General features: G+C 40.0%; 1 protein-coding gene across 1 annotated transcript; it reads right to left on the bottom strand.

The window, feature by feature from the left end:
• Window positions 1-26,708, bottom strand: LOC307263456 (scavenger receptor cysteine-rich domain-containing protein DMBT1-like; the record flags this gene model as incomplete). The annotated part of the gene is made up of 13 exons (XM_080044603.1): window positions 1-1,187; window positions 1,291-1,428; window positions 2,374-2,697; window positions 3,038-3,325; window positions 9,758-10,072; window positions 10,445-10,759; window positions 10,844-10,879; window positions 21,735-21,889; window positions 23,188-23,410; window positions 24,781-25,074; window positions 25,221-25,514; window positions 25,981-26,295; window positions 26,666-26,708. 13 exons carry the CDS (start codon window positions 26,706-26,708, stop codon window positions 808-810), a joined length of 3,120 nt encoding a protein of 1,039 aa, XP_079900729.1. The 3' UTR covers window positions 1-807.
• Window positions 26,709-27,727: the final 1,019 nt, after the last annotated feature.

Genomic DNA, 27,727 nt, shown 5'->3' with positions numbered 1-27,727 from the left:
ACAAACATGACCTTTAGTATCGAAGCTAATAACATTATTTCATTGATAATGGATTAAATATGGACAAAAACTATCAATATTTGATCTTTGACTATGGACTTCTTCTACAAAGACACCGAAAAGTTGCAGACTGAATAGAAAAGCTTCAGTAAGGGCTACAATCCCAGCTTTCAATGGCGGTTTAAGGAGAAAATATTTTAATAACCAATAAAATCACCAATGAACTACAGAGATTCCTCTGGTAGACCACACACTGGTTCTCAGCTGGAGCTACCATGGCCACATAGGCAGTGCGCAACGGCACGTAGCACAGCACGTTAGATTTTGAAAAAATTAATTAGGTGTTTGTGGCCCACATTTACAGTTCCCTAGAACTGTGGGGCTCATGTCTAGACAAATATGAATAATATGCTTACTAGTGTCCTAGAAATCTTTATTGCAATATGCGACTACAATTACTCATCTAGAAAGAATTAATTTACTGTCAACCACACATGGAAAAAACACACATATGCATATTTATTTACAGGTTCTTGTGTAGACATCCACAAGTGCATAAAAATACTCTGTCTGCTGCTGCACAGACAGGCTTGGTGTAGCAGGGGGTTAAGCGCATGCACGTGGAGGCAGCCTGCTTCAGTGAAAATACATTCCAGGGTGGCTGTTTCTATTCAATTTATTTGAATGGGCAGTTGTCACTTAAAGATTTTGAAGTATCATTTACTCGGCGAAATTGATGGCAGTGGGTTCAAAAGTTCAGTTCTCTTTCCATGATAACCACTGTGATACTATTGACCAGAGGACACCTCAAAAGTTTTGATAAATATCCTCATGTTCTCCACAATTGTTCAAAGTTTGTTCACCAGATGGCTGAGTTACATTTTCATAGTCATTTTCATCATCACTGGTTTCTTCTTCTTTTTCTTCTTCTTCTTCTTCTTCCATTTGTTGTTGTTCTTCTTTGCATTCCACTGTTCTAAAACAGACCTTGGCATTCATGAAACTAACATCAGGACCGGCTTCCTCATAATCATGATCTCCATCACTCTCTGGCTCCTCATAATCATCACTCTCCTCTTCTTTCACTCTCCCTACTTCCTCTGTGAGTTTCTCCTTGGTGTCAACTGAATCGACATTCACATAGTCCTCCTCGTCATCTTCGTAATCGTTCCTGACCATGACAGCCACTGAAACACAAGCAGTGGAACAACATTTAAATACATATAGGAGCACATTTGATAAAAGTGTAAATGTAGAATGAGCAAAGTGTGTGTCCTGGGGAGCACATACATTTGGTTTGGACGATGGCCCGAGGTTGCTTGGCTGGTATTCTTCTCCTGCGGACCAGGCACACCACCACCACCAAGACCAATAGGAGCAGCAGAAGGCTCCCAGCAGTTACTAAGGAGACCGCCAGTAACAAGGGAACTAGGAAAGAAAACGTTTGATTGGTTTATCCTTCAAAACATGACTTAACAATGCCTTACAGCTTGAGTGTGCAACTTTCACCTTTTTACTTTAAGGCTCAGATCATCTATGAAAATAATCTACTTCATCCAAACAGGAGTGGCCATTCTATTATAACTAATACAAACTCATCCGTACTCATCATGCGGGACCGCCTGTATCCACCTTATACGAAATAAGCAGCAGGAGTACAGCGCCTAATTAGTTTGAGGCCTATAAGGCAATCATTCAAAGTGGCGTTGTAGCATCCTTTTTTCTCAACTGGAGTACCAAAAGGATGGGTGCTTGGTCCCCTTGTCAGTATTTTCAACCTCCATTGTTCCAGCTTCCAGTTATCGACTCACATGATTTTTCCTGACAGTGCTATATGCTGATAACATTCAGCTCTATCTGTTGTTCCTAATAGGCAACCATACTGTTTGGATCTCAGCCAGCCTCACTGATATCTTAAAATAGATACCATATGATATCTAAGACTGAACTCCTGGTTATCCAAGCAAGTCCTTCTGCTCAACTCCTTGTACATGCAATTGATTGATTGATTGATTGATTGCATTTATTTGTGGTCTTGACTACTGTGTTGTCCTTCTGGCATTAACCGTACAACTTCTGCAAATGGTTCAAAATGCTGCCACATGTCTGATCGTAAACAAGACAAAAACAGCTCATGTCACTCTACTTTGCATTACTTCCTGTTGCGACTGACCAGAACCTTCTCTATAAGATTTTGTATTCCTCTACCCCTTTTTCAGTGACTAAGACTGTGCTTTCACACATAAACAACTGTGTCATTCACACACTTAATTCTTTAAACAAGATATACACTAAATTGTATTATCTGGGACAAAATAACCCACATCTGTATAGCTATCAGTAGAAAATTCCTAAATCCTACAGGGTACTTACATTTAACGATGACACTGATCGGTGTTGTCTCAACAGAACTGAATCTTTGTGTAGACAGTGTGACTTCATACACACAGCTGTAGTTGCCCCGGTGTTCATACTCTGCTACAGGGAAGTGAAAGGAGGCTGAGTGGTTGACTGCTGGTTTGGTGTCTGTGATGTTGGAGCCTGAGTAGATGAGTGAGAAAACTCCTCCAGGAAAGCTGGAGTTAATGGAGCAGGTGAAGACAAAGCTGTAACCCCTGGTGACCTCTGCACCTTCAAGAGTCCAGAACAGCCCTCCATCAGGAGAGGTTAGGGAGATGCTGGGCTGCTGCAGTGGCACTGTGTAAACAAAGGAAAACCAGATAAAAAAAATGTAACCTCCTGGATTATAAAAAATAAATCCAGATTATTCGAGATGTATAATTATGGAATACTAATCTCAATGCAAAAGTTAGGAAGTGAGGTGTCTTAATGGCATATTTATTTGAGTTATATACTTACAACAAATAATGAAAGTTTACTAGTAATGGAATTCATTATAATTTATAATGATTAACTATTGAATAATAATAATTACCAAATTGCATCATTCTTTATTACTGAATAATATTTAAATAGCTACATATAAATAAATATTCATTTTTACAACTAATTATGTTCATTCATTGTCTGTCCTTACCAATAATAGAGATTCTGACTGAGTCACTTAAGGGGGATGTGAAGTATCGACCGGAAACACTTTTCTCATACTGACACTGGTACGATCCTTCGTTATCAAAGTTGACTTGCAAGATGTTGAAGGTAGCAGAGTTGGTCCTTGATGTTTGGGTTTTCCTGAATGAGCCTGAGGTCTGCTGCAGGATGAATGTTACACCTAAATGCTGAGCTGAACATGTGATTCTGATGTCCTGACCCAAGGTCACTTCACCAGCAGGATCCATTGAGATACTAGGCTTTGGGATGTTTCCTGAAGAACAATTTTCACCATGAACACAATAAACAGGTTAAGTCACAGTATTCAGATCTGTATTTATTTAATACATTTTAAGATTTTTGGAGTGTTATTTCCCTTTGTTTTTAATATGAAATCCACCTGCAAAAAATCTCCCATTACAGTTGTTTGCGGCGCATGTTCACAACATTCTCTTTTCTTGAGGTTTATTATGCTTTCCAGCTTCTTCTTTCTTACGTCGATGATAAACTTGACCCTTGTTAGTGCTAGATTTTTTTACTGCTCAATATTTCAGAGCAACTTTTCAAGCCTACGAGGGTATGGAGCTGATTCTGGCCAAAAGGTTTGTTAATTCGAAGAAAAAAAATTGTTGAAACTGAAAGTTTAAGTTTTGATATTGTACTTTGAAAAATACAACAATGTATCCAGAATGATAAGATGTTTAGAGGTGAAATATCCAGTTTAAATATAATTTAAATTAAATTCTGAAATTAATTTTGAATAAATGATATATACAGTCATATGAAAAAGTTTGGGACCCCCTTCTAATTTTGGGGATTTTTGTTCATCATTAGCTGGGATTTCAAAGAAGCAAATTCCTTTTCATATATGACATACCTTAGGGAAACAGAAGCAATTCAGCAGTGTCATTTTGTTTATTGGAATAATAGAAAATATGCAATAGGCATCATAACAAAATGTGACTGGTGCATAAATTTGGGCACCCCAAAAGAAAAATTACATCAGTACTTAGTTGAGCCTCCTTTTGCAAAAATAACAGCCTCTAGACGCCTCCGGTAGCCTGTGATGAGTGTCTGGATTCTGGATGTAGGTATTTTGAACATTCTTACATACTAAAGCGATCCAGTTCAGTTAAATGTGATGGCTGCCGAGCATGGAAAGCCCGCTTCAAATCATCCCATAGATTTTCGATGATATTCAAGTCATTGGACTGCAACGGCCATATCAGAACATTGTACTTTTCCCTCTGCAGGAATTTGAACTGTGTTAAGGGTCATTGTCTTGTTGGAATATCCAACCCCTGCGCAACTTCAACTTTGTGACTGATGCTTGAACATTATCCTGAATAATCTATTAAAACTGGGTTGAAATCATCCAACTATCGACTTTAACCAGGGCCCCAGTCCCTGAAGTGGCCATAGCATGACCAAATTTGACAGTACAGACCTGCAAACTCATAGGAGGTGAAAAAGGTGACAAACACCCGTCCCTTCTAGGGGGGTCGGGTGTTTTTCGCTGTCCAAACGATTGGCTATTGTTAAATATCATTCACACAACCAGAGTTCTCCACTATTGCCTCCAATGTCCAGCTGGGTGAAAATAATAGCCAGCTGAGATCCTGACCCTCCTAGGGGGGTCCGGGGGTATGCCCCCCCGGGAGATTTTTTTTAAACTTTTTAAAGTGAAATGCATGATTCTGGTGCACTTTGAGAGGGAAATTAAGAGGCTAAATCTGAGGAATTTTGTGTGAACAAATAATTTGGAGACACTGGGTCGGATGAATTAGAAGCTTCTTGGATTTTCCATTAAAATGTTCATTTAAAATAAAATATTATGCAGGGTCCTCTGGGTTGGGCTTGGTGCTCTTTTTCTTTTATGGGACATATTTCTCTGTAATATAATGAATACATTTAAATGCAGTGAGAGGAATGAAGCAGAAGAACTCTGTTGTCCAGCCATCTTTTTTTCCACAGACGAGGCTGAAATAGGTTATACAGTGCATGGGCATCTGAGCCCCATTTCCAAATGTTTTTAAATATACTCAATACACACTGGACGTGAACGTGACGTGATCAGTTAAACTTGGATTACCTCCCAGATGAACTGATTAAATTATTGGGCTATTAACTAGGCTATCTAGATCAAAACATTGTATTCATTTTTTTGTATGATATAATAATATGATGTTAATATCAAACACACAAACTAAAAAATAAAAATAAAAATAAATTGGGGGGGGGGGGGGCCTGTCGGTCGGCTCTGATTGTGAGCGCACTGCAGACACTGCGCTCATTAAACTGTCAGCTTCAAGAGTCCTGTGTGGGTCAACAGTGCAGTGCAAACTATGCAGCATAAAGTTATAACATTCGTCTACGACCGTGATGTTAAATCACCTTCACACAAAGTCTCCGCCCCAGCAAAGCAGCGAGTCGATCGCTGTGACGGTGAAAATCACCGGGACCCGGGAGACCCAGTGAGCGAGTGAGACGCCGCTCAGAAAAAACTCTGTGGTTTGATGGATGAAATCAGTCGGGGATATCCTGCCCGTTAACTTTGTCTACGGGAACGGCTTCCGCGATCTTTTTCTATGTCTCGAGTCTAACAGAGAGCCATGTCGGCAAACTGACAGCGCGACTAAATAAAGGGACTGTAGGCTACAGTGAGCTGCGTCCCTCCGTATAGTTTCTGTTTCAGTAGGCTGTTACATTAACCTCTGAAGCATTGACAGTGTTTAATCAAAGCCTCTAATTTTTTATTATCAAAAGGGCTTTGATTGAGACTTTTAGCCAATTCTAAAGTCTGAACACACAGCGGCAGCAGTGATGCTTGTGCCCGATCTTAACGCTGATTGGACAATACTCATGACGTCTACCAAAGATGTTTTATTGCCAAGATAACGATATTCCCTTGTCTCACACTACGGTAACTCGCCCACACAGTCCAGTCTGGGAAGCGCTGGCTGACTTCTCTGGCAGCTGCCGCTACCCCCCCCCCCCTCCCAAAAACAAAAACTCTTCGGATCTATACGATTCACGTGGGTCATATATTTTGATTCTAAACGGCGATTTTCGCCGAAAAGCGACGAGTTTGCAGGTATGACAGTAGGTAGCAGGTGTTTTTCTTGGAATGCAGTTTTCTTTTTTCGCCATGCAAAGCGCTTTTTATAAAGACCAAATAACTTAATTTTTGTCTCATCAGTCCAAAGCATTTTCTTCCAATATGAATCTGGCTTGTCTAAATGAGCTTTTGCATACTCCATGCAACTGTATCTGTGGCGTGGGCGCAGAAAGGGCTTCCTTCTCATCAACCGGCCATACAGATGTTTTGGTGCAAATTGCGCTGAATTGTTGAACGATGTACAGATACACAATCTGCAGCCAGATGTTCTTGCAGGTCTTTGGAGGTGATCTGTGGGTTGTGTGCAACCATTCTCACAATCCTCCACCTATGCGCTCCTGTTTTTTTCTTGGTCTGCCATGCCTGGGTTTAACTGCCACTGTGCCTGTGTCCTTCCATTCCCTGACAACGTTCCTTACAGTCGAAATTGACAATTGAAACCTTTGGGAAAGCTTCTTGTAGCCTTCCCCTAAACCATGACAATGAATAATCTTTGTTTTTCAGATCTTTTGGGAACTGCTTTGATGATCCCATTCTGTCTAACTTCAGCAGAGAGTCAAAGAGAAGTGCAACTTGCATTTAGGCACCAAAAATACCTTTTCTCATGATTAAACAGACATTTCTATGAGGTTCAAGGCTTAACAACATAATCCAACTAACTTTGTGTTTAAAGTCATCAGTTTTACATGCTGTTACAGGCATTAAAACAAAACCACAAGGGTTCCTAAATTTTTGCACGGACAGTTTTTCACATTTTATTTTATTTCATACAACCAAATACTGCTTTTCAAAAAATCTTTGTTTGGAAAACATCCCAGTACTTAGCTGTTCCTGGTAAATTAAAGACATACCACTTTTATCTTTTTTTTGTGAAAGCAGAGTCAATTATAATGCCGGCTGAGAGGGGTTCCCAAACTTTTTCATATGATTGTATTAAGGACCTTTGGACCTATTTCCTTCATCTGCCTTTCTGCCTTTTCACGGACTGTAGCTATATTTACTTTAAAATATATTTTTTTATTTTTGAGGTCTTACTTGTTCCAGTTGTATATTTTATGTTTTCACATTCAGATAGTATTTTTTCAGGTTCAGACATTTTAGCAACTGTATTTTTTTCATTAAAAAATAAAACTTTCAGACTTTCGGTATGAGGAGAATGGAGTAGCACGCAACCCGAGTCTCGCTCACCTATCTTTGTTCATTTCACCGTTTCAGGCCTTATTATTTTGTTCAGTTTATCAGTCAAGTGGACAGCGGTTATATTGTGTAACATACACAGTCATACAGTATAATGGCATCCTAGACGAACAAACAAGCCAAAAAATCCGAATGTTAAAGCCAACGCGGGCGAAGCTAGCAGCGCTATAGTAACAAAGCCAGCATGTCACCTGCGGATATGGTTTCCATCCTCGAGAAACATCGAAAGACCAGCCTCGCTGAATTCAAAACTGAGTTTCAAAACTGAGTTTCAAAGTTGATCTCAGGGCTACAGTTGCTTCGCTTGAGGCAACATTTTACCTTGTCCAAGCTACAGTGTCAGAGCACGTCCAGATAATTGCCTCCCTTGAGTCAAACGCCAGCCAACAAGATGAGCAATTACAGGCCCTAGAAGAATCCTATGCCACATTTATGGTTAGCAATGCTAAGCTACAGGCCAAAGTTACGGACCTCGAGTCACGTACACGCCCCAACCTCTGCGATTTTTACCAGCATCCAATAAGGAAGTGACCAAAATTGCTAATCTGTATTGAGGCCCGAAAAAATACGGAAGCCGGAAATGATGGGACGGCTCTCTAGACCATAAACATAGATAGAAATACGTATTTATATTTATGGACCATAAAGAGCACCATTTTTAGCAGAGAGTGTCGAGCATGGTGTCGAGCAGTCAACAAGGGTTGATGCATGCGAGTACTCGCTGAACGAAACAAACAAACACATTAAAAAGATGGCTAACTGTTGTTAGCTGTTTGTGCTACCCGCCTCACTTCCGGGCTTCACTGATTCGCTAGCCCTCCACAAATGAAATTGCTCCAACTGAAAGACTGCCCGCCGCCAAGAAGCCCGACGACATCTACGACAACCGATTTCACGGCACACACCGAACAGATTCGTGTCCCCGCCCCCTCCCAAGTCTACGACGGCGATTATCGTGCCGGTGTGTCCTGGCCTTAAGTGCTTTTTTTTATCCTGCATCTGTTCATAGCTAACAGCCAGGGCTGACGTGCCCTCCGCACCTTAAGCTAATTGCTACTTTATGTTGCCTGGAAATACTCGTGCCAACGGGGACATTCTTACTGACTAGACGTGCTTTGCACTTTGTAATTATCGACTGATAACCTGTGGACGTTGTGGTGTTTCTGCAGAGTTAATCAAAGCGAACGTTGTCCTGGGACTGTTTTACGTTTTGGAGTTACCATATCCTTAAAGAGGACCTATGATACTTTTCGACTTTTATGACCTATAAACGTTGTTATAATGATTTATAGTCATGTTTAACCATACTAGCGTATCAAATAATTACGTACATGCATTTCGACGTATTCCCTGCTGACCGTCTGGGGTGGCTATGCAGAGCACTAAACACTATGGCAGCCGGTCGAGAAATAACTTGTTCAAATTTCTGGGTAGTTTGAGTCACGTCCCCGGATGTTTCCATGTATGGTAATGCTGCTCAGGCAAGCTCCGGCTGCATGCCCCCACCTTCCTGAAAATCTCCTGCTGCTGGAAGGAAGGTAACCAATCACAACGGAGTGGGGTTTGCAGCAGGGGGGGGAGAGGCGGAGAAGCTCAAAGCAGTATGTAGAGAGAGACTGCTGTGCTCGCTAGGGTAAGAGGAAGAGTGTCCCGAAAATCTACATAGTTTTTTGTGATGTGATTCGTGTCAGGTTGCTCTATAACAGTTTTTAACAAGAAATTAAGACCAGAAAAGTAGTATAATAGGATATCTTTAAGATTTGCCCAGTGCACAATCTAGCCCTCACAATGCGGTCTAAGCGCAGCCCCTCTTTTAAGCTGGGCTTGTTTTACAATTTACATGGTTATTATAACATTGTTAAGGTCGACCTCATTCTATAATCTAATTCCACTTTGATATACAATTTTTTTTTTTACACATTTTAATGCAGATGCTTTGTTGTTTACATATATGCAGTTGTAGGTGTGTGCCTGCACTTTTCTGATGCATTTAAAACATTTTTTGGTGTGTGTTATGTCCTTTCATACTTTATTTACATTTGGTTATTTAGCCTTTCCATATGAAGGGCCTCCCTCCAGTTGGTAAAGAGAGCTGTAGTCTAGAGCTTTTAAGCTCATTTTCGTCAGGTGGCCTGAGTTAGTGCAATAAACAATAAAGATATAAAAAACTGTTTTAAATACTTTTTGCGAGAACTGGCTCCATACAGGGGTGAGTAGTTGATGTAGCTTTTAAAGGAGACGTCCCAGATGTTGTAAGTATGTAAAATGTGCTGCCTCCTGGTGTACTAGACTCAACTTTGCATCTTTTGCCCCTTAGATGTCAGTCAGGCTGTTATTGTGAGTATTATTATTACAAAATACATCAACAAAATGATTCAAAGATATTCTCACCTGAACAGACCACACCAGCGTCCTCACTGTGTCCACAGTCATGTGTCCCAAATCCATTGTGCTGACACTCAGTTAGATATCTTTCACTTCCTCTACAGCCCACATTATCCAACCAGATTTCTCCAGTTCCTTGTCCAAAGTGGGCCGACCCAGGGGCACTCAGTACCGTACCACAGCCCAACTCCCAGCACACCACCGCAGCATCATTTGAGCCCCAGCCGTCATCACAGACTGTTCCCCAGATGTTGTTGTGATAGATTTCAACTCTTCCAGAGCACAGAGTAGACCCAGACCCAACTAATCTGATCTGCACACCTAATTTCAGAACACAGAAGACAAACCATTGCTGGATAGAAATATTTTTTTTGTACTCAAGATACATTTGATGGAAGTCATGATTAATTGACATTTGTTGCGTCACTCAATAGGAATAGTAATAGGATCAAGCTTTTCATAGTAGATTGAACACTTGATAAACATCCTATGTACATTACTGGTGAATGGTTAAGCAACAATTCACGCTTGTTATTCTGCCCTTTGATTCTAAAAGCTTGTTGCGCAGGATGTGGTTACCAGCTGTTTTTCAGTGCTGCATCTAAAACAGCTCTTATACACATACACAAGTCACAATGACAAGGTGGCAGAGCAGCTACAATATGTACATAATTCCACCCTAGCTTTTCTCACCTGAACAGACCACACCAGCGTCCTCACCATGACCACAGTTATGTGTCCCAAATCCTGTGTGTTGACACTCAGTTAGAAACCATTCACTTCCTGAACAGGCCACATCATCTAGCCAGATTGGATCAGTTCCTTGTCCAAAGTGGGCCGACCCAGGGGCACTCACTGCTGTACCACAGCCCAACTCCCTGCACACCACCGCAGCATCATTTAAGTCCCAGCTGTCATCACAGACTGTTCCCCAGGTACCGTCGTAGTTGATTTCAACTCTTCCAGAACAACGAGTAGACCCAGACCCAACTAATCTGATCCGCACACCTGATAGACACAAGACATCATTCAACATCTTGATATTTTCCACTGAAAAATGAAATGACATCATGTATCCCAGAAATGACTTACCCGCAGTCGGTGAAGAAGACATCAAGAGGAATGAGACTTTAGGAGAGAGCAACAGAACATGTTACATCAAATTAAGTAAAATGGAATTTGCAGATTCCCTTGTGTTGTTTTTCACAATAAAGAGTGTGAAGGACATCCTTTTGACACAATACTATAATACTGCTACACTGTACAAAAAGTAAAACATGCTTTCCAAATTCAATTTTGAAATATCGTTCTTACCAATGGCCAAAGAGCGAAGGTTTCTCTGTTGATTGCTCTCCATGGCCGATCCAACGGCTTCTCTGTCTCATTTATCAGTGACAGCATGAGACAGAAAACTTAACTTAAAATAGCTCTGCACAGACATGCTTCACCCTGCTTGTCCTTCCTGAAACACTTCCTCTTTCTGGCATTTTTTAAAATTCTTGCTTGCTTGTTTGTTTCTTACACCTCTTTATGTGTTATTAATCCAATTGACGTGTTGGTATCAAAGTTAAGTTGTGGCCCATTCTACTTAGTGGTTCCAGAGGCTGTAAGGAAATCAGTAAATAATTCCTTCTATTATTTATTGGGGAACACCTTTTTCAGAAATAGTCTTTATCTATAGAGCACTTTTCAAACAAAATGCAAGTGCTTTCTGTGGGAAATTGAGGTAAAAACTATTCTGAACAATACAAATTAAATAGAATCAGACCACTACAAATACCGATATACATACAAGTTAACTTTGTACTGATAATTGTTACAGTCACTGTATTTTGACTTCTTTTCTCCTCATTGTATTTTGTCTTTATTCTGGACATTTCAACTTCATTATCAAAGCGCATAGTGAAAAAATAAAAACTTTCTCCTCTCCTTTTTTCTCTGCTGACCCTAATACTCTTCTGTAAAGGTAATAAGTGAGAGGCTTTTCTGGCCTGACCTCTTTGAATTTGTTGAAAAGCCTAGCATCTTTACCACACAACCTTTTTTTTATAACCACAAAGCCACTTGCTCTTTGTCTCTTACAACTTAAGAGAAATGTATGAGTCAAACCACCCATGCAGGTTCCTGCTCCAATATTCAGAAAGGAAGTATCTCTTTTTTTAAACGTTTTCCCCCCATTAATGATAGGCCTCTGACAGAACAGTTCATTTGTCATTTTCGTTTTCTAAAAAACAAAAGCTAAGAACATTTGTTTCAGATTTACATTTGGGGGACGACGACGCCTGAGCACCCTTACGCTGCTATACTTGTTGAGGGTACAACACTCCACGTGCACTGCCCAATTGATCAAGGTTCAAGGTTTTTATTAAATGTCCCACGAGGGCAAATTTGTTTACAGCATGAGTAGTGGTTAAAAACACACAACAAAACAAGACAAAAATGGACACAAAACACAACAGTATGTACACAAGCCTGAGGAGACACAAAGTGCATACAAATAAAGTGCCAGGATATAAAAATGTAAAATGAAAAACAACCAACGAAACTCAAAACAATTGATTGACGCCTAGAAACGTCCTGACGTAACAAATTGAACCAAAACAAAGCAAATACAGCCTGGGGGGGGGGGGGGGCTGTGCAGGTAAACACACCACTATACATTAATACATTAGTGAGGCAGAAGTGAGAATTGAGTCGAATTTTTAATGAAACTAAATTTGAATGACCAAAAGACACACAGGCCCGAAATCCTTGTTTCTCCTGAGGGGATTCGTGTTCGATCCATAACTCTTTTGAAGTCAAAACTCAAAAAATTATCAACCTTTCATTTGCATCATATGTTATACAAAAAACACACTTTTCTCTCTTTTAAAACATAATTCAGGACAAGGATCTAACTGTTGATTTTGAAAATTACATTCAATAATTTAGTGCTAATGAGGTTCCCGTGTTGTGCCAAAGTTACCCCCCCCCCCCCCCCCATGTATGTGTGTGCGTGTGCATATTTGTCAAGGAAAGAAGAAACTTGTGTGTAGACTATATTTTTCAAGGTTATTATGAATGATCAGAATTAGGATATTTGTAAAATAAAGCACTAGATGGTAGGACAGACAGAGAGCATAGACGCAGCAGCGGGTACTCACTTCAGGGCTGTACAGTGCGACAGTTTTGATCGTATTTGCTACTGAAATTGATCACGTGCGATGATGAATACCATTCCACTCGCACGAGTGCGACAGCTTGCTAATGAGCAGATGCTGTCCGTCTGAGACACAGAGGAGTGCTGCACAACACTGCTTAGAGGGCTCTACATTAACACTCTCCAAATTCGGGTAAATGTAGTCTTAGGCAAGTCATTTATTGAGTCCACCCTCCACTTTGGCTGGTGAAAGATGTGTGCCCGGGACCTATGCTTGTGCGGCGATTAATACACTTCACCAACGGTAATAACCGGAAAGAGACGGCACACAGTTAAGTTAGCGCGTGTGCAAACAGAACATTTCCTGTGCGCCTTCACATTAAAAGCCTGTTACTAGCCAAACGTGAGTTGACTTTTATTTTGAAACCGGTAAGAACAAGAAGTTAGCGCTTCACAGCCCTGCAGTGCGCTAGCTTGAAAATCAACTGCTTCAGCTGCAGAGAGCAGTCAACAGTAGTCTTTTTAAACAAAGTTTGAAATAACTGATAAGCCACTGAAGAACTACTCCCAACACATTCACTTTTTACCAATATGCATAGGCCTACTTATTTATTTAATAGGCTATGTTTAATGTTTTAAAGTTTGGTTTTAATTAACAGAAGGACATTTAACAAAAAAAATTATTATGAATATAATAATGATATGTATATATACAGAAAATATATAGATATTAATTTTATGGGGAGAAATAATTCTGAATGAGCAAAAAATTACAATTGGCAGGTTAGATTGTTTTGTCTAAATTGCAATCAGTGCACCCCTATTAATTTTTCTACAATTATTACTGCACACACTAGGATATGATATTAATTGAGAATTTCAAATGAGACCAAGATGACAGGCTAAAAGGTAATTAGAGCGAAATGCATGGGTTAAGGTTATGCAAGTTTTCGATCATACTTTGTGTGCTACTGAATTTATTTTTGTGCTACTGAATTTTTTTGCTTGCTAGCACCAGTGCTACCACCTAAAAAAATAAGCGTACAGCCCTGCACTTCCTATTGTGGGTAAAGCTATCTTTTAAACATGCCAAAATATTTATCCCCTCTCTATCATGGTATGGCTGGTGGTAAGAGGAAGATGCCATAGAGCAGATGGGTAAACTGCACCATAGAAGGTTATGCTGCATGTGCTATTTGCACTTCCTGTTTATACTGTTCACATGGATCTAGAACTATCAGATGATGACTAAGGTCTAACATGGTAAGTTACAGTTGAAGAAACACAGTGAGTAGAGTTTGCAGAACGCAAGGAAAAATGCACACAGGGACACTGTGTAACATTTTAAGTAATTCATTAGCTAAAATCAATATCCTCATTCATAAATATGTCCTCACTGGTGTAAAATCACCTCTGCCAATAATCTGAATTATCCTCCTGAGCGGAGAATTACAAATATTAATATTACATTTTGTACATTGAGCAGGCAAGTCTTATGGAGGAATCCATGTTGGTTGGAATGTCATCAGGTGCATTGTTTAGAATTTAGAATTGTTCTTGTCCTTGAAGGCCACTGTAGCTTCTGTTATTATTCGAAAGGGTTGGGGTTACCCAGGGAGTGTTGCATTCTAGAACTTGCTTGATGATGTCACATTACACAGTGTCCCTTTAAGTCATGAAGAAAGAACGATATAATTGAATGTAATCTGCAATTTTGTAGAATTATCCAAGAGCAATGTTCTTGTCTGGCCTGTATGGATGAAGAGCAGCACATGTTGCTGAAAGGCCTTTACATATCGACAAACAGAGGGACCCGTACTTTTTACAGAAGGGTTTCAGAGAGGCAGTCGGCTTCCAAACAGCTACTCGACAACCATACATGGTAAAAGGAAGGGCTACATCAATTTCAAGAAACATGAAGTACACCGCAGCAGAAACCCTTTTAACAGAAAAGAGAACAACAAAAACAGTAGTCTGTAAAGGAAGTATTTTTTTCTAAAGACTTTTTTTCACAAAGCATGCAAAATTTGCACAATAATAAGAAGAGTTTGGTGACTACTGTACTTTCAGATGCCACAGAGAATAAACTGCATTTATTATCTACTGTATGGACGGGACTCGTATCTTTCTGCCACTTTGCTGACATGAGGCACATTGTACCTCTACGTGTGTGTGAGAAGGGGGGCATTAAAGCTGGGGTGGATGATTTGGGGAGAAAATGCCTCAAATACCTCAACCGCTCCACAAAGTCGTGCCAAAGTGAATGGACAGTCCCAATAGCCAATAAGAACAGAGAATCGGAGCCTCGCTCTGATTAGTCAAAGTGTCAGCTCATTCTAACTTTGACCAATCAGAAATCACATACCCTAGCTTTAATGGGCAGAATAACACCACCAGATTATAATTTTTTTCACAGCATAGAGATAAACTCACACTGCAAATTAGAATTTCACAGCATATTTACTGACAGCAGATATGTGGTCGTCTTGAAAAAATTCTGCTAATGCCCATTTCTAGGAAACATCCTGAATTAATGGGAAATGTGTAAATTTGAGTGATAAATCATTTTAGCTTGCTTAGAGGGGAACAAATGTAAAAAGTGGCTCAGATTACCCCGTTCTCCCCTACCCTAAAAAAAGGTTTGATTCTAGATAATGACATCATGTGACCACAAGATCAGCCAATAATGTGTCCCTTGGTTATAATCTGTAGGGTTATTTGATTGTTACATAACCATGTACCTCTCAAAAGCTTCTTGCTGACCCTAACCCCGAGCCAAATAGTGTGGCCTATTTCAGTATAGGCTATATTAATATTTTGTTAGTTGGACTATTTAAATATTACTTAAGAATGTTACTAAAACCAGTAAACAAATGGTTGTGTACAGTTCATACGGAAAGTATTCACAGCTCTTCACATTTTCAACATTTATTAATCATGCAGACAACAGTTCAGTGCTTTTTATTAACAGCCATAGGCACATGAATACGTGTCTCTTCTGAGTTTTCATTTATCAATGCACTAAAGAGAGGGAGGTTAGAGTCTTCAAAAGATACTTTTTTGGCATTTTTATGCTTTTTATTGATAGTGTAGAGACAGAGTTGAAATGGGGCAGAGAGGGGAGTGACATGCAGAGAACGACCGCGGGCTGGAATCGAACCCGGGTCCGCTGCTGGCCGAGGTCCATGGGGGGGACGCTCTACCAACTGAGCTAAGGGCGCCCTCGGAGGTTAGAGTTTTGAATGTAATACCCAGTTGACAACTCGTGGTTTTGGGTCTAAATGAAAGGGACGAACGGTTTTATAGATAACGTTAGGCTTTAGGCTTTAGGTGGAGGTTTACAAAATCTAAAAAGAATCATAAAAGCAGAAAAGGGGGGAGAAAGAAAAATCAGAAACAATCTTTGTATATCTTGTTTGTTGTCTTATTAGGGGGAGGAACTGTTGCGGGCACAAGTATTATCCATTCCCTGTTTATAATCTTTTGTTTACTAGAGCTGAATGTTGACATGTTGTAGCTAAGTTTATGAGTGCTATGTTAGTACCTACACTTCCCAGCACCTTAGCGTGAGGATGTGACGTCATGACGGAAATGCTAGGGACTATTTGAAATTGGACAGCAGCCGTGCAGTTCGAGAGCCGAAATGTTTCACAGACTTGCCGACAAACACACTAAGAGGATCTGTGCTTGACAAGCTTACCCCACCTTTAAATATCTATCACTGGGGTTAATACACTCATAGGCCTAATTTAATGTTTCCATCGAACTCCCATGAAAATTAAGCTGAAAAAAAGAGCTGCAGCTTAGCAACTGTTGCCAGGCTGCAGCTTTTTTTGTTTTTTGTGTCACTGATTTGAGGGGAGGAGCTTCTGGAACAGAATCCTTTGATCTCTGAGCTGGCTGGTTTGAGGGGCGGAGCTTCAGGTACATTATTCCTTTAATTTCTGAAGATCCTTTGATCTCAGGTTGTGATGATGTCACCTGAACATTCGACTTTCAATTCTAGGGAATTCCTTTGGTCAAAACATTCTTGGTCTTCTTTGCAGCCGGTCGCATACTAACCAAACAGTTTGTGAAAACTAAAAAAAACAAGGAGTTTAGAAAAGAAAAACCAAAACGCATCAAACAAAATGGATCAAAATACGGAAGTTGTCCCCATTAATGGAGCCGTACCAGTTCTGACAGAGGAGCTGCCACAGTTTACAGTGGAAGGGGTTCGTCCACTGATAGAAAACTTTTTTGATCATATGACAGAGGTACAGTGGACCCTTTTAAGGTCAGGTACCCCTGAGGAGGCCACTAAGATATTGTTGGCCGACCTGCTATTAGATGTTATAGCAGCAGTTGTAAAGGAACTTGTGATGGCTCTCAGGGGCATCAATGTTATTGTATCTGAGGAGTTTGTAGTTACTAATCTGGGACACACACTCCCTCAGTGCTTCGCTGAGATTCTCGAAGTAACGGACCATGTTGTGAGTGACAGCTCAAAGCGGCTCACGGTCATGATGGGTCAGGAGATAGCAGATAGTGTAAACTCTGCCATCTCCAGCAGTCTGGGCAGGGCGGAGCCTTTTATTAATCAGCGTGTCACTCCCCCACGCAAACTCAACGCCATGGTCAATAATGCCTGTAAAATGGTACAGGCATTCGGAGGGAAGCTGAAGGTGTTGTGCTCTCCGCGACCACTGAGACAGAGGAACAGTGAAGAGAAGCAGGAATTGGTATTCACTGATGACTGCTCTCAGTCAACAGTCGGAAGTGTAAGAACGCCAACCCCGGATAAGGTTTCCTCCCACGACAGCTTGGTGACAGCAACAACAAAGGCTGTCCACGAGCTGATTAGAAAGGAGGTCAATGACATTATGGAACCTCTTTTGAATGATGTTTCGGACTCTGACTATGAGCTGCTTCACCAAGAAACCTCCATGGAGATTGATTTTGCAGCAGATGACATTGCTCAGGTCATAATTGAAAAGAGTTCAGAGGAGGCAGAAGCAAAAGATGCAAGTCCAGAATCAGAATCCACACTGAAGGGCAAGCCAGCCATGAAAGGTGTTGGATGCAAGGTGAAGAACTTCCTTGCAAAGCGCTTTGCCAAAGCTACAATTTATCACATAGTGACAAAGCTTAAAACTAGATTCAACCTTGACCCAAAAGTTGAAAGTACAAAGTCAATGAAGTCACTAATAGATAGTGTTAACTCTCTGCTTATGACAGAGGAGGGTGAACAACAGGGTGGAAAGGAGGTTCATGTCTTCCGTAAATTTAAAAATGTTTCCAGCGATAAAATGCTGGTATTTACTCAAGGACTATCAGATCTCCTCTACAGTCACATTACGGATGGGATGACACCGGAGATCATCTCAGAAACAATTAGTAGAATGGCAACCTGCAGGAGTGTGTCTGTTTCTCCATCACATGACGACATGTATGCGACAATTAAGACCAAAGTGTGGGGTTTTGTGGCACTGATGGGCTGGTGGGTTAATACCCAGGTCCTCCGCCACAGTAGAAGGGTGACACTGGTCTTAATGGAGGCTGGGCCACCAGCACAGTCGCTGGAGGTCACCGCCGTGGAGGTGAGTGACCCTTTGCCAACTGTAGTTGTTATAGATGAAAAGGCGCAGATAGATGGAAACCTGCAGATAGATGGAAACGCACGGATAGATGGAAACACACAGATAGATATAAACACACAGATAGATGGAAACGAACAGATAGATGGAAACGAACAGATAGATGTTAACGAACAGATAGATGTTAACGAACAGATAGATGTTAACGAACAGATAGATGTTAACGAACAGATAGATGGAAATGAACATATAGATGTTAACCCGCAGGAAGAAAAACGTAAGATGTTTGTCAGGGTTTTTGTTGAGAAAATGGTTTCACGTACACTCAGCGAGGCTAAAATTAGCTGGACGATTGGTAACATAGAGGTCATCATCCAGCGTATCTTTGAAAACACATGGGCAGAAGTTGAGGGAACAGATTTTAACACCTCCATAAAAACATTTAAGAAACTAGACAAGGTAATTATGAAGGACCTGTGCAAAAAGTGGGGCTGTGCAGAGATGGTTCTGGTGTCAATGTATCTAGGGGAACCAGAACTTGAAAAATGCATTGCCTCATTTTTCGGGTATTACTTGATTGTACCACCAACAAAGCATGGCCTCATCCGCAGGTTCCTTTCAGCTACTCTCAGAGTCATGTCAAAGCCCTTTACTAGAAATAGGTATTAGGAGAAATGTAGCATTCATCTTGAAGGAAAATGTTCTATTTTTTTCTTTCAAAATGAATACAATAGAGATGTCAAGTCCTGCCTCAAGTCCAAGTCATCTATCTTCTCCTCTGTTGTTACCATAATGTTTGGCAGGACTTGGGTTCATAGGGCCACCTCAGTGTGACATCATAGGGTTATCTCCGGGTGCTCCGGTTTCCCAAAAACCACACAGCAGTTTGACACTAGCTATTGGTTTTATTAATAAGAACTTGTAACATTTATCATCTCATCTCATGTCATCTTCATCTGACATGAGTTGCAGGGGGACACCATCAAAATAATGATTGTGCAATCTTTAGATTCTCATCCTTTTAGGGCAAAATCATCTTCATGCACTTTCCTGCAGGTTTAAAATGTAGAATTAACTATTAGGTGAAATGTAGCTTTCATTTTGGGGGAAATGTTTTGCTAATCAATTTTCCTTTTGTTCAGAATGAATACAATGCAGAGCTCAAGTCCTGCCTCTATCTAATCTATATTCTCATCTGCTGGCTTCTGCCATATAGGGTTTTACTCCGGGTGCTCCGGTTTCCCTAAAACCACACAGCAATTAGACACTAGCTATTGGTTTCATTAATAATAATTTGTAACATCTATCATCTCATTTCATCGTCAGGCAGGACTTGGGTTCGGGTGGGGGGCACGGGGTGACATATTATAGCAATAAGAACCGAACTATTAGGTGTCATTAAAAAAACTAACAGCTTCAATAACAACAACAGTTCAATAAAAATATTCAAATTCAAATTTCTGCCTATATCTCTTGTCATTTACTGTCAACATCAGACTGAAGTCACTTTCACTTGAATTTCACTCCTGTTTAAAATACAAAGAACACAGTGTGTTCTTTTGCAGCATATTATTTCTTGTGAAATCCACTTGCATCATCAAAACAATCATTCTTCGTTACAATCATGAACCAAAATTCTTAGTACTTAATACTTAGTAGATGCAGTGTTATTTGAAGGATTGGGCACTGAGAACCAGTTCCAAATCAGAACTTGTAAAATAATTCCGATTCCAACTCGATCATTTTTGAGGAATGTTCATTTCAGTTTGCTTACTAGTTCCTACGCATGCGTGCAAGGACGTCCCTACAACATGCATCAACATTATCGCTTGTCTGCAGTCTTTGTCCATATGTCTTGATATGAGCTAACGGTTAGCATGTTCATCCAACAGCAGTGTTGCCAACGACTAAGACCTAATTAGTCAAAGGCGACAAGTGATAAATCGAGCTACTCTTTTTATGGTCAGTTGGTGAATGATTGTGTTGACAAACATATCACGTACAGCTTTCAATTGGCGATAACTTGAAGTGAAACTAAAATGATAATAGATTACATTTTATAATTGTGAGGAGGATGTGGAACACTGAGCCTTTCTAAACTGTGTATAACAGAGGCAGTCACTTTTGCATTTTCCAACTTTATTTGATTGGCAGTGAAGCAAACTCATGGACAAGCCTTCCATTGGTAGACAGACATAAACAAATATCTGATTGGTTAAAAGACTCTCCTAGAGCATGATGGGAAAACAAACATGACCTTTAGTATCGAAGCTAATAACATTATTTCATTGATAATGGATTAAATATGGACAAAAACTATCAATATTTGATCTTTGAGTATGGACTTCTTCTACAAAGACACCGAAAAGTTGCAGACTGAATAGAAAAGCTTCAGTAAGGGCTACAATCCCAGCTTTCAATGGCGGTTTAAGGAGAAAATAAGGAGCTGTGGTTTGCGATAAGTTTTAAATCACCAATAAACTACAGAGATTCTTCCGGTAGACAACAAACTGGTTCTTAGCTGGAGCTACCATGGCCACATAGGCACGTAGCACAGCACGTTAGATTTTGAAAAAATGTATTAGGTGTTTGTGGCCCACATTTACAGTTCCCTAGAACTGTGGGGCTCATGTACCACAAACACAACACGTACAAATGTGTAGGCAAATATGAATAATATGACTAGTGTCCTAGAAATCTTTATTGCAATATGCGACTACAATTACTCATCTAGAAAGAATTAATTTACTGTCAATCACACATGGAAAAAACACACATATGCATATTTATTTACAGGTTCTTGTGTAGACATCCACAAGTGCATAAAAATAGTCTGTCTGGTGCTGCACAGACAGGCTTGGTGTAACAGGGGGTTAAGCGCATGCACGTGGAGGCAGCCCGCTTCAGTGAAAATACATTCCAGGGTGGCTGTTTCTATTCAATTTATTTGAATGGGCAGTTGTCACTTAAAGATTTTGAAGTATCATTTACTCGGCGAAATTGAGGGCAGTGGGTTCAAAAGTTCAGTTCTTTTTCCATGATAACCACTGTGATACTATTGACCAGAGGACACCTCAAAAGTTTTGATAAATATCCTCATGTTCTCCACAATTGTTCTGAGTTCGTTCACCAGATGGCTGAGTTACATTTCCATAGTAATTTTCATCATCACTGGTTTCTTCTTCTTCTTCTTTCATTTGTTGGTGTTCTTCTTTGCATTCCACTGTACTAAAACAGACCTTGGCATTCATGAAACTAACATCAGGACCGGCTTCCTCATAATCATGATCTCCATCACTCTCTGGCTCCTCAAAATCATCACTCTCCTCTTCTTTCACTCTCCCTACTTCCTCTGTGAGTTTCTCCTTGGCGTCAACTGAATCGACATTCACATAGTCCTCCTCGTCATCTTCGTAATCGTTCCTGACCATGACAGCCACTGAAACACAAGCAGTGGAACAACATTTAAATACATATAGGAGCACATTTGATAAAAGTGTAAATGTAGAATGAGTGTGTGTCCTGGGGAGCACATACATTTGGTTTGGACGAGGGCCCGAGGCTGCTTGGCTGGTATTCTTCTCCTGCGGACCAGGCACACCACCACCACCAAGACCAATAGGAGCAGCAGAAGGCTCACAGCAGTTACTAAGTAGACCGCCAGTAACAAGGGAACTAGGAAAGAAAACGTTTGATTGGTTTATCCTTCAAAACATGACTTAACAATGCCTTACAGCTTGAGTGTGCAACTTTCACCTTTTTACTTTAAGGCGCATATCATCTATGAAAATAATCTACTTCATCCAAACAGGAGTGGCCATTCTATTATAACTAACACAAACTCATCCGTACTCATCATGCGGGACCGCCTGTATCCACCTTATACGAAATAAGCAGCAGGAGTACAGCGCCTAATTAGTTTGAGGCCTATAGGGCAATCATTCAAAGTGCCGTTGTAGCATCCTTTTTTCTCAACTGGAGTACCAAAAGGATGGGTGCTTGGTCCCCTTGTCAGTATTTTCAACCTCCATTGTTCCAGCTTCCAGTTATCGACTCACATGATTTTTCCTGACAGTGCTATATGCTGATAACATTCAGCTCTATCTGTTGTTCCTAATAGGCAACCATACTGTTTGGATCTCAGCCAGCCTCACTGATATCTTAAAATAGATACCATATGATATCTAAGACTGAACTCCTGGTTATCCAAGCAAGTCCTTCTGCTCAACTCCTTGTACATGCAATTGATTGATTGATTGATTGATTGCATTTATTTGTGGTCTTGACTACTGTGTTGTCCTTCTGGCATTAACCGTACAACTTCTGCAAATGGTTCAAAATGCTGCCACATGTCTGATCGTAAACCAGACAAAAACAGCTCATGTCACTCTACTTTGCATTACTTCCTGTTGCGACTGACCAGAACCTTCTCTATAAGATTTTGTATTCCTCTACCCCTTTTTCAGTGACTAAGACTGTGCTTTCACACATAAACAACTGTGTCATTCACACACTTAATTCTTTAAACAAGATATACAGTAAATTGTATTATCTGGGACAAAATAACCCACATCTGTATAGCTATCAGTAGAAAATTCCTAAATCCTACAGGGTACTTACATTTAACGATGACACTGATCGGTGTTGTCTCAACAGAACTGAATCTTTGCGTAGACAGTGTGACTTCATACACACAGCTGTAGTTGCCCCGGTGTTCATACTCTGCTACAGGGAAGTGAAAGGAGGCTGAGTGGTTGACTGCTGGTTTGGTGTCTGTGATGTTGGAGCCTGAGTAGATGAGTGACAAAACTCCTCCGGGATAGCTGGAGTTAATGGAGCAGGTGAAGACAAAGCTGTAACCCCTGGTGACCTCTACACCTTCAAGAGTCCAGACCATCCCTCCATCAGGAGAGGTTAGGGAGATGCTGGGCTGCTGCAGTGGCACTGTGTAAACAAAGGAAAACCAGATAAAAAAAATTTAACCTCCTGGATTATAAAAAATAAATCCAGATTATTCGAGATGTATAATTATGGAATACTAATCTCAATGCAAAAGTTAGGAAGTGAGGTGTATTAATGGCATATTTATTTGAGTTATATACTTACAACAAATAATGAAAGTTTACTAGTAATGGAATTCATTTTAACCCTTTCACGCATAGTGGTCACTACAGTGGACAGCTATTCAAATGCTGTTTTCTTGAATATGCATGGGTGTAATTCGCCTAGTTGCATATCAGCCACTACAGTGGACTCTTGTGTGTCATCCAATGCATTGCCAACCAGTGGCCAACCATTGTAAGAGCAGCCACAATTAGTCAAAACCAAGATGGCCGACAGGGAGCAGAAAAGTTGTGTAGCTCAGGAATATCCTGTAAATACTTCAAAAATAGCAGACTCTGGCAGGTAAAAAAAATATGGCAACATCAATTAACATCTTAAGAGTCATATAGTTGTTCAAATTTCCAATTATTGATTTTACATTGGGAGGAAATTATGTTTAATCACCTGTCCACTAAATTGGACATCATGCATCACGGACTTCAATAAATACTATGACTGCAGATGTGTTGTGCTTGAAAAAGCTTACTTTGCTGTAACTTTTTGGTTTTAAATCAATTGATTTATGTTATTAGAATGCAACTTGAAGTATTTGTTTAAAAAAAAAACATTTTTTCCACACCATTCCATTATGTATAAAACAGTTGGTGTCACTATGATGCCAATTTTCATATTAAAATAGCTTTGATGAAGTGATGTACAAGTCAGTAGGCTATACTGCAAAATGACATCTGAAAAAGAGAAATTGGAAAACCAAGGAAAAAGTTATGTTATTTTTATAGAAATTTTTGATTGAAAAAATTATTCCACGCTTTTGCATTAGATTGAGGGATTGGAATATGTTAATATATGTGAACAGGCATTGAAAATATATATTATTTTATAGTTTTCAGATAATATATACTTTTTTCACTGTTTTGTTAAATAAATAAGTGCAAAGTTGAGAAGTCAAAACGCATGGAGTCCACCCGAGTGGACATGTGTATAACTCTCTGAAAAATGTGTGTTTTAAAAAAATTAAGTTATATTTTTTCTTTTCATGCCTAAAGAAGTATAAAATCACTTGAGAAAAAAATCCAGACTAAGGATATCATAATTCATGCATGAAAGGGTTAATTTATAATGATTAACTATTGAATAATAATAATGACCAAATTGCATCATTCTTTATTACTGAATAATATTTAAATAGCTACATATAAATAAATATTTATTTTTATAACTAATTATGTTCATTCATTGTCTGTCCTTACCAATAATAGAGATTCTGACTGAGTCACTTAAGGGGGATCTGAAGTCTCGACCTGAAACCCTTTTCTCGTACTGACACTGGTACGATCCCTCATTATCAAAGTTGACTTGCAAGATGTTGAAGGTAGCAGAGTTGGTACTTGATGTTTGGGTCTTTCTGAATGAGCCTGAGGTCTGCTGCAGGATGAATGTTCCACCTAAATGCTGAGTTGAGATCGAACATGTGATGCTGATGTCGTGACGCCAAGTAACCACCCCAGCAGGATTCATGGAGATGCTGGGCTTTGGGAGGACCACTAAAAACAAAAACACAATGTTAAAATGTCAAGATACATATTTCCCTTGAACTGATGTGCGTATCTTTCTTTTTAATTTGTAATTTTTATTTCCTTTAATAACAATTAATACAAGTAGAAGATTGGGAAAATTATTATTTCCGTACCAGTTACAGACACTCTGACATATTCACTTAGAGGGGATCTGAAGTCTCGACCTGAAACCCTTTTCTCGTACTGACACTTGTACGATCCCTCGTTATCAAAGTTGACTTGCAAGATGTTGAAGGTAGCAGAGTTGGTACTTGATGTTTGGGTCTTTCTGAATGAGCCTGAGGTCTGCTGCAGGATGAATGTTCCACCTAAATGCTGAGTTGAGATCGAACATGTGATGCTGATGTCGTGACCCCAAGTAACCCCCACAGCAGGATTCATGGAGATGCTGGGCTTTGGGAGGACCACTAAAAACAAAAACACAATGTTAAAATGTCAAGATACATATTTCCCTTGAACAGAGTAGACCCAGTCCCAACTAATCTCATCTGCACACCTAGTTTCAGAACAAAGAAGACAAACCATTGTTGGATAGCACGCTTTTTGTCTTCTTTTATCATTTAGTCAAGACACATTTGATGCAAGTCATGATTAATTTACATTTGTTGCATCACTTAGTAAGAGTGCAAATAAGACAACAATTTATATAGTAGAATATATATATCATATACAATACCGGTGAATAATGTTTCAAGCAACATTTGACACTTGTTATTCTGCCCTTCCATTCTAAAAGCGTGTTGCAGGATGTGGTTACCAGATCTTTTTAAGTGCTGTATCTGAATAGCCCTTACACATCCCACACACCACAATGACAAGGTGGCAGAGCAGCTAAAATATACATCAAAACACTTCACCCCAAAATGTTCTCACCTGAACAGACCACACCAGCGTCCTCACTACGATCACAGTTATGTTTCCCAAATCCATTGTGCTGACACTCAGTTATAGACCTTTCACTTCCTGAACAGGCCACATCATCCAACCAGATGTGTCCAGTTCCTTGTCCAAAGTGGGCCGACCCAGGGGCACTCAGTACTGTACCACAGCCCAACTCCCTGCACACCACCGCAGCATCATTTAAGTCCCAGTTGTCATCACAGACTGTTCCCCAGATGTTGTTGTGATAGATTTCAACTCTTCCAGAACAAAGAGTAGACCCAGACCCAACTAATCTGATCTGCACACCTAGGAGACACATGAGACATCATTCAACATCTTGATGTTTTCCACTGAAAAATTAAATTACTTCCTGTATCACAGAAATGACTTACCTGCAGTCGGTGAAGAAGACATCAAGAGGAAAGAGACTTTAAGAGAGAGCAACAGTACATGTTTCATCAAATTAAGATTGAAATAGTAAAATGAAATTTGCAGAAAAAAAGTACCTTTGTACCTTGTACCTTTTCATATTTCCTCATTTTGTTTTTCACAATAAAGAATGTAAAGGATGACACATTTGTCTTAGACTTCTATTTTACACAATACTATAATACTGCTACACTGTACAAAAAATAAAACCTGCTTTCCAAATTCAATTTTGAAATATCGTTCTTACCAATGGCCAAAGAGCGAAGGTTTCTCTGTTGATTGCTCTCCATGGCCGATCCAACGGCTTCTCTGTCTCATTTATCAGTGACAGCATGAGACAGAAAACTTAACTTAAAATAGCTCTGCACAGACATGCTTCACCCTGCTTGTCCTTCCTGAAACACTTCCTCTTTCTGGCATTTTTTAAAATTCTTGCTTGCTTGCTTGTTTGTTTCTTACACCTCTTTATGTGTTATTAATCCAATTGACGTGTTGGTATCAAAGTTAAGTTGTGGCCCATTCTACTTAGTGGTTCCAGAGGCTGTAAGGAAATCAGTAAATAATTCCTTCTATTATTTATTGGGGAACACCTTTTTCAGAAATAGTCTTTATCTATAGAGCACTTTTCAAACAAAATGCAAGTGCTTTCTGTGGGAAATTGAGGTAAAAACAATTCAGACCACTACAAATACATATACATATATATATATTAGTGGTGGGCCGATAACGGCGTTAACGGCTGCGTTAACGCCAGACTCTTATCGGGCGATAAAAAAAATATCGCCGTTAATCTCTTAATTCCACCTCCTGTTCGGCTCAGGGGAGATGCTGTTCGCCGTCGGGGTGAACCCCCTTCCGCACGTGAAGGCTCGCTTCACGTGCGGGAAAGCTATAGTGTGAGCGGCCACAGCTTGTATTTTGGTCATATCTAACACTGGACTGCAGGCCTATATAAAAGTGTTGTACCTTTGCTTTCTTTGGGTTAAAAAAAACTCCATCAACTCAGTATCCGTCTAGTCCAAAAAAACTCTGTCAGCTGCTGCTGCAGACGGTGTGCAGACGTGCTCGGAGAATCGGCATCGGCGCATCAACAGTCATTCAATGCAGCGGCAGTAATCATACAACCGAACGGTGTAGAAAGTCCCGTCAGTTAAAAATAGTGATCCAGATTTTAAATCCATGTTAAAATCGGAAGGATATAAAGCTAGTTAGCTTAAAAAAAGTAGCAAACATGTCAACTGTGATGTGTTCAGGCCGGCTCAGTAATATGATTGATGTGTTCAAATGCAACACAAAAAAAAAGAAATTT

The sequence above is a fragment of the Ammodytes marinus genome (assembly GCF_949987685.1).
Source record: "Ammodytes marinus genome assembly, chromosome: 16".
NCBI classification, from domain to species: Eukaryota; Metazoa; Chordata; class Actinopteri; order Uranoscopiformes; family Ammodytidae; genus Ammodytes; species Ammodytes marinus.
This window is presented reverse-complemented; position numbering and strand designations above follow the sequence as displayed.